Consider the following 8,062-nt stretch of genomic DNA (forward strand, 5'->3'; position numbering starts at 1 on the left):
GCCTCCTCTGCACTAAGTTGATAGGACTGCAGCCACCACCCTTATGAAGACAGGCTGAGAAGGCTGTCTGGAGATCTCATGGCAACCTTCCAGTATCTGGAGGGGGCCCACAGGGAAGCTGGAGACAGACTCTTCATCAGGAACTGTACTGATAAAACAAGGGGGAAATTTAGACAGGTATTAAGAAGAAATTCGTTACTGCGAGGGAGGTGGGGCACTGGAACGGGTTGCCCAGGGAAGTTCTGGATGTGTTCAGGGCCAGTTTGGGTAAGGCCTTTACAAACCTGGTCTAGTGGGAGGTGTCCCTGCCCACGGCAAACGGTGGGACTAGACGATCTTTAAGCTCCATTCCAATCCCTTAACACTCTAAATCAATAAACATTGTTATTCCGTAACCTGTTGACTTGACCCTTCAAGGGCGCCGACAGACTAATCAATTATTAAAGGATTGCAGAAAAACCTCTCCTTTCCACCTGACACCTGGGCCGCTGTTTTGGCGCGGCCTCCGCGAAGGACAGGGCGTCCTGGTCGTCTTTGCTGCTTATCTCGGCGTGCAGCCCCTCTGCCTGCGGAGCCCCGCCCGCCCTCAGCGGGGCCGGGGCCGGGGCCGCAGCGGGCCCGGGCGCCAGGCCTAGGGGGCGGAGACGGCGCAGCCCGTCCCCGCCCGCGGCCCGTGCGCGGTGGCGTCACGGCGTGCGGGTGGCGCTGCCCATGGCCGAGGGCGCCGGGCCATGGCCTCGTCCGTGGTGCGCGCCACGGTGCGCGCCGTCAGCAAGCGCAGGATCCAGGCGACCCGTGCCGCCCTTACGCTGGTCAGTGCCGCGGGTGGGCAGCGAGCGGGACCCGGGGGCCCGCGGCACCTCACGGGTGCGGGAGCTGCGCCACGGGCCCCCTCTGGCCCGGGCAGTGAGTCGGCCCCTGGCGACAGCGGGGGGGGCACGGGGACGAGGACGGGGACGGACCGCTCCGCCGGGCTGTGCCCGCTCGGCCGGCGTCGGTAACCCCAGCGGGGCGGCTGCGGCGGCCGGGCTGCAGAGGGGTCTGCTTGCCCCTGCCGAGTTGAGAGGCGGAGGGAGCTCCTGCTCCTCGCCAGTCCCGCTGGGAGGAGGCCCCGCGCTGCGCCACTCCGTCTGCGGAACCGTGGAGTTCCGGGGCAGCACCGGTGAGGCCCCTGCGAGCGCGGGGCCTTGTGGCATAGACACCCCCAAAAAGAGTATTTAATTAAATTTTTTTTTAAAAGGGAAATGTGTTAGCTACGGAGGCTGACGCGTAGGTTGTTTCCAAGAAGGCTTTACATCCTGTTGTTAATAATAAAGGACGTGTATTCTGTACCAGCGCCGTACTGGAGAGGCCAAACTTGAAAACATGGTGTTCGGTCATAGGTTGGACTCGATGATCTCAGAGGTCTTTTCCAGTCTCTGATTCTGAGAGAGATCACTGCAGAAAAAAGTGCAGTCAGTTGTTCCGTGGAGGAACAGGGGCAGATCGAGTGCACACAGTTCAGTCGTTTGTCAGAGTAGGTAATTCCTGCTCAGTGGGTCTCTAACAACAGGACTGGTAGCGGTAATTCGAAAGGGTTGTCTACTGCAAGTCTACTTGCGGTTTGCTTTGTGTGTTTATTAAGCCGGCTTATAGTAAGAACTTCACATAACTAATGCATTTCTTGGTGTCTTAGAAATTTGTAGGCATGTAATGGAAATTTTGACATTTGCGTTGTGTTCTTGTATTTCTGCATCAACTAGACCTGCGTGAATGGTGAATTTTATCTGGTGTAAAGTCACAGGTTCCCTTTAGGTTAACGGGGAGAGAGAAGTAGACCATGAGCCCTCTATATCTAACTGATTTTTCTCTGCAATGTGTGTGTAAAAAAATTTTCACAAGAACAGAGCTACTTGATTGAATTATGGTAGTTATTTTTGGGGGAAAAAACCCAAAGAAACAACATGGATCTTGACAGCCTTGAGAGGTGGGCTGATACAAACATCATGAAGTTCAGCAAAGTGAAGTGCAAGGTCCTGCACCTTGGGTTGGGGCAATCCCAGGCACACCAACAGGTTAGGTGGAGAATGGATTGAGAGCAGCCCTATCAAGAAGGATTTGGGTCTGATGGTTGCTGAGAGGCTGGACATGACCCAGTGATGGGCACTTGCAGCCCAGAAAGCCAGTTGTGTCCTGGGCTGCATCCAAAGCAGCACGGGCAGCAGGGGAGGGAGGGGATTCTGCCCCTCTGCTCTGCCCTGGTGAGACCCCACCTGGAACACTGCATCCAGCTCTGGGGCCTCCAACATAAGGATGTGGAGCAAGTCCACAGGAGGCCGCAAAGTTGATAAGAGGACTGCAGCCACCTCCCTTACAAACACAGGCTGAGAAGGTTGGGGCTGTCCAGCTTGAAGAAGAGAAAGTTGTCTGGAGACCTCATGGCAACCTTCCAGTATTTGAAGGGGGCCCACAGGGAAGCTGGAGACAGATTCTTCATCAGGAACTGTAGTGATAAAACAAGGGGGAAATTTAGACAGGTATTAGGAAGAAATTCATTAACTGTGAGGGAGGTGAGGCACTGGAACGGGTTGCCCAGGGAAGTTCTGGATGTGTTTAGGGCCAGTTTGGATAAGGCCTACAAACCTGTCCCTGCCATGGCAGGGGTGTTGGAACTAGATGATCCTTAAGGTTCTCTTCCAACCCAAACCGTTCTGATATGCTGATTCTAACAGCCAAACCCCCCAGTGTTAAGGATTAAGGATTGAATTCTTGAGGTATCTGTTTGCTGGCAGTGTGGGTGAGGAGAGGAGTGAAGAGGTGTTGTTTTCTGTATCAATTAGGTTGAGCAGACATCTGTTTTACAGCAGTGTGTATCTTACATGCCTCAACTTTAATACATGCAAATACTCATTGCAAATAAACAAAAAAATATTAAAACTTATATGTATGCTTCTGTCTTTCAGACCCCTTCTGCTGTCCAGAAAATAAAAGAGCTTCTGAAAGATAAACCTGACCATGTAAGTATAACATAATAATAAGTGTGTAGGGTGTGCAAAGGTATTAGCACAACTCATGATTGCAAAGCATTTCTGGTTAACTTAGAAGTTTGAAATGAGCACTGAAGTGTTTGTTAGAGATGTTGACATCTTTTTTTGGTGGGGAATGCATTAGCTTATTTGTATATCCAGCTTTGTTTTGTTACGAAATGAAATGCAGCAAACAACTGACTGTAATGACATTTCAATGTACTGTTACTGCTGAGATTAATAAAGCTGGAAAAATTTTAAGCTTCAAGTATTTTTGAGATACATTTTAGTGGAACCCTTTAGTGTGGCATAGTGTTGACTTCTGATAGGGAGAGAGCTCTTCGGCTGTTGATATTAAGACGTTATTATTTAAGTTCTTGTAGGAATTCTCATTGTGAAGTATGCAGTAATAAAGTTATATTCATATGCATTGGAGAACTTCTAATTCTGAGGAAACTTGCCAGGCAGTCTGTTTTTTTAACTAATCAGTGTTTCACCAAATAATGAGTTTGTCATCTTTTCTTCCTGGGGGAAAGACACGCAGAGGCTTCTTTTATAACCGTTGTAAAAGCAAACATTAGCTTTTTTTTAACAAGTGAGTATTATTTCAAGAAGAACATTTCTTTTATTAACAAGCCCATTGTTTCTTTTTCTTCCTGCACATCTGCAACTAACTAGACTTACTTGTGCTAATGTTTTAAACCATCCTAAGGAAGCCCTGGGCCTACAATTGATATAGTCAGTCATTTCCTGGCTGTAGATGGTGTTTGCATTTTCCAGCCCATTATTTGTAGCAGTTCCTGTAGAGAAATGTATTACCCTTAAAGGGTCAGATGCAGTTTGTCTTGAGATCCCATTTGATGACAACTGTTGCATTTTGATACATTTTTATCACAATATACGGACATCGATAATAAAATTGCCTCTTAGTTATGAAGCACTGGTTTGTGGAAGGTGATACTTCTTAAAGATTGTTACACACAAATAGTTTTCTACTTTGTTAAAACTTTTTCTCAGTTTTTTTCCTTACATGGATGCTCTTTTTGTCAGACTTGTTGAACGCTGTGAATGTTACAAACATTGACTAAGTTGGCTTTTAAGGCCAGTTAAAACAGTACACATACAGACATATTTGATTTAGGGAGGGGTTTACTTTTTGAGTGAGACTGGCAATAAAGGTAGTGAAAAATCAAAGTATGTTTTTCAGAACTTTGGTTTAAAGTAAGTTTTCTGATGGTGTCATTACAACAGTTCTAATCCAGTAACTGCCCTTGTTTTGGCCTCACAGCTTCATAATTACGTTACTGTCTATAGTCTTGTCATAGTACCTGAATTAGCATCTGAGTAAACTGTAGTTTGAAGTCACAAAAGTATCTGTCTTTGAAATTTGACCTTTTTGAGACCAGGTTCCTACAAGAGTCCCAATGGTTCATTACTTCAAAACTTTAACATACTGTAGGGCGTGATCTGCAGCAGCAAGCACCAGATGTTTTTTTTTACCGTGGCAGTCAAATTTATAAAAGAAAAAAGAAAAAGTTATCTCTTAATGTGTTAAAGTAATTCACTTTTGCATTTAGGCAGTGGAGAAAAATAAATGTCAGCATTTCGTTGTTCTGCATACTTTTTAACTTGCTATTCTGAATAGGTTTTAAAAAGGAAGTCATGCATGTGGTGGTGTTTTTTGTTGTTTATTGGTTTTTAGGTAGGTGTGAAAGTAGGTGTTCGTACAAGGGGATGCAATGGACTTTCTTACACATTAGAATATACAAAATCGAAAGGAGACTCTGATGAAGAAGTAGTTCAAGATGGTGAGTTTCTGGTGCAGCAGCACAAGCTTCTCGGGTGGTGGGGATGAAACCTGGTCATTTTGAGAGAAGAAATCTGTGTTGTCAAAGTTTTGTGCATCTTGTTGGATTCACAGACTTTAAGAAAGGTATAAAATGGGTTACCGTCTGTAATGCATGGGAATTGCGTACTGAAGCTGAGATTCGGTGCCATGTTCTACAGCTTATTTTCCTCAGCATCATTTTTTTTTGTCCCCATTCAAAATTACAGACATTCATGTGCACACCCAAGTAACAGTTCCAGACTTTTGCCAGACTTCTATAGGCAGATTGAAAACAGTGATGAAAGTGCCCCACATTAGGCCAGGGAAACCAAGTTGTACTGGTAGTCTTCATATTTAGCTTCCTCTTTTTTTATTACTGCTCAAAAGAGAATTTCAAAGTGAATGATGGTTTTGCTGTATGTAATTTCTGCTTTTTCTCTTGTTTTCAAGGCGTTAGAGTGTTTATTGAAAAGAAGGCACAGCTGACACTTCTAGGAACTGAAATGGACTATGTAGAAGACAAACTGTCCAGTGAATTTGTCTTCAATAATCCAAACATCAAAGGAACGTGTGGCTGTGGAGAAAGCTTTAACATCTGAAATCTCAGGACTACTTCTTTGACTTTGAGCAGCCCAAAACACTTACTATTATGACTCTGAGAAGCAAATGCATTTTCTTCAGGTTTGTAGGCTGCGTAAAGTGGGGATACTATTAAGAAAAATAAATTTAAATATTTGAAAATGTAAGCTGTGTGTTAAATTCCACCACTGATGTAGTTACGCTGTAATTTGTGATGAGTTGGGATCTAAAAGGTAAGAACAGTAAGTGCTGCAGTAACATCACTGTACTTCCACTTGCCAAGGAAATAAAATCTCACTGTTCTTCCTCTGTCATTTTCTTTGTCAATCCTACTCATACTTCCCCATTCAAAACCCATTTGAAAGAATATATTGTGTTCTGCTTTGATTTGGGGAAAACAAACAAACCAATGAACAAAAAATCTCAACCATTTCTGTGTGAGTATTTATAAGGATTTATATATACAAGCACACAGTCCTTGCTTATTTTGTAGTTTTCCAGTGCTTTCATCTTTTTACAAGTGCATTTTCTGGTGGTTTATTTTCCCTTAAATTCAGGGAAATAAAAATGTTGTTCATGTATTAATATAGTGGTAGACTATGGTAGCACTGGTATAGAAATGCTTCAAAGAGGGCTAGCCTAATTTTAATTATTTTCCTTTCTTTGTTGAAGGCACAGTCCCTGCTGTACTTGGTCATTTTCAAAACATGAAGTATCTGGCACTGGAGGGCTAAAAAGTGATACACAGGCCTTGTTTTTCACATTTCAGTTTCTTTTCTTGCCTCAATTAATTTGCAAAGTTGGTAAAACTGCCTCCACTTTCTCATTCCCCATGTTCACAAAATGTGCTCTGTTTGCACCAAAATCTATGAACACTTCCATTGAGAGACAAATGTCAGATTTCTCATTACTTTTTTTTTTTTTTTTTTTTGGTAATCATGCATGCTACTAATTTTGTTAAGTGTTTGAACTCTTTTTCATAACTCTTTAGGTAGTAGAATTTTTTCACCAAAGTTTATGGTCACTTGTGTTTAACTCCTGTCTTGAGGTTAACTTGATAACAGGAGAAAAAGCATTTTTAATTAGAAAAAAACCCTTAGTATTTCATATTACTTTTAAATTAACAGAGACAGTAATTGAAATACTGTAAGAGGCCGTTTTTTCTTTGGAATTTACTTAATCAGAAATTTGGTTTTGTAATCAAGTGTGTTTCAAGTTTATACAGTCTTCAGCAGTTATTCACTGGTGCTGAGACAGAAGCATAAATATCTCTCTAGACCTTCCCAACACCTGGTATGAGAAAGGAGCTGTTCTGCCCTTTTAACTCCTGATTGTCTGGAGATTACATGGTGCAGCTCAGGTGCTTACTTCTGCAGAAAATAAGATATCTGCCTGAGCAACAAATTTGAACAGCTGGTGAAAATGGTGCAAATAAAAAGTAGGGGACACAAGGAATCTTGCAGGTGTTGAGATGGAAGTGATCTAAGAGCATTAGGTCTGCTTGTTGAAAATCCAGAGGTCATCTTGAGGCAGACAGTTGTACCCACATGCCTGTCACCAACTGCTGGAGGTGCCGGATTGCACCTACATTTTGGTTCTTCCCTCTGCACCTTTTGCCAGGGCAGATGGAAGAATAAATATGAAAAAACAAAATTAGGCTTCATCTGCCTTATGTAGTGCACAGGAACAGAAGGTCAGAATTACTTACAGTCTAACAGTAAATACTTGAATTTTGGTTGTATGTCACCGTTTGATGTAAAGACACTATTTCCTTCAACAGTCAGCTGTTGCACACAGTTACTTTACATAGTGATTCAGGAATTAGTGGTAATACACTGGTGAAGTGCTTCTATAGTGATATAACACTTTTCAGGCTTGCCAAACAAAAACATGGAGTTCATGTGACATAGTTGCATTACATCTAAAACTCCAAGCTAAGGGCATTTCTTCAGATTGCATTTCTCTGCTTCTTGCTAGAGAGAAGACTTTGAATGTGGTAACACTGGTGGTTGCTAAGAGTGCTGGTGCTTACTCGTTTAACTTGTTTTGCAGTGGAGGGGATTGGTATGAAATTTATTTTAGACCTGTGGCATGTACAGCAATCATTTTTGTGTGTTTTGTGTGTATGCCTTGAATGAAAGTTTGCACTTTTGTACCCCCATGAAGTAATCATCTTAAGTTGTCACCTTACTAAGATAACTAATGCACAATGTGTTAAACTTCTGCTAAAGTGCTATTTACAGTTGCATACAAGCTGTATAGTTTTGTTGACTGGTCCACTATAATTTTGTGCAACAATATATGTAGAGTCCTCAATTATAATAATAAATATAGCCTGTTGGTAACCATGAAATATTCCTATCTTGAATGATTTTTTAAAGTAATAAAAAAGCACTGGGGGAGAGAACAGGTTTGTGTGCTGGGATTACAAAGTAGTAACAATGCTGTTGTTACCTGACTTAATATTTCCCCAAAATATTAAATATTTCCAGATATTAACAGCATTGAAATGGCATAGAAACATGGCAAAAAAAAAAAAAAAAAGTAAACTGTGTACATAAGATATTTACACATACTGGAGGACTGTGCTGTTAATGCATAGCCTTCTGTTAAAATTCATGACACACTATTCTCAGGGTAAAAATTCTAG

The 8,062-nt window shown here is 42.5% G+C and overlaps 1 protein-coding gene across 1 annotated transcript; it reads left to right on the forward strand.

Annotated features, from left to right (window-relative positions):
* Positions 1-609: 609 nt before the first annotated feature.
* On the forward strand, positions 610-7,765 carry ISCA1 (iron-sulfur cluster assembly 1). Its single transcript, XM_010403724.2, has 4 exons — positions 610-812; positions 2,943-2,996; positions 4,708-4,813; positions 5,284-7,765. Exons 1-4 carry the CDS (start codon positions 732-734, stop codon positions 5,430-5,432), a joined length of 390 nt encoding a protein of 129 aa, XP_010402026.1. The 5' UTR covers positions 610-731; the 3' UTR covers positions 5,433-7,765.
* The last annotated feature ends 297 nt before the right edge of the window (positions 7,766-8,062 follow it).

Source organism: Corvus cornix, chromosome Z (assembly GCF_000738735.6).
Source record: "Corvus cornix cornix isolate S_Up_H32 chromosome Z, ASM73873v5, whole genome shotgun sequence".
Classification (NCBI taxonomy): domain Eukaryota; kingdom Metazoa; phylum Chordata; class Aves; order Passeriformes; family Corvidae; genus Corvus; species Corvus cornix.

What these genes read in the sequence shown, in the direction of transcription:
- ISCA1 (XM_010403724.2), top strand. Translation starts at nt 732, where the DNA reads ATGGCCTCGTCCGTGGTGCGCGCCACGGTGCGCGCCGTCAGCAAGCGC. An exon ending in CCCGTGCCGCCCTTACGCTG is followed by an intron (nt 813 to 2,942) that starts GTCAGTGCCGCG and finishes TCTGTCTTTCAG; the next exon opens with ACCCCTTCTGCTGTCCAGAA. An exon ending in TGAAGAAGTAGTTCAAGATG is followed by an intron (nt 4,814 to 5,283) that starts GTGAGTTTCTGG and finishes CTTGTTTTCAAG; the next exon opens with GCGTTAGAGTGTTTATTGAA.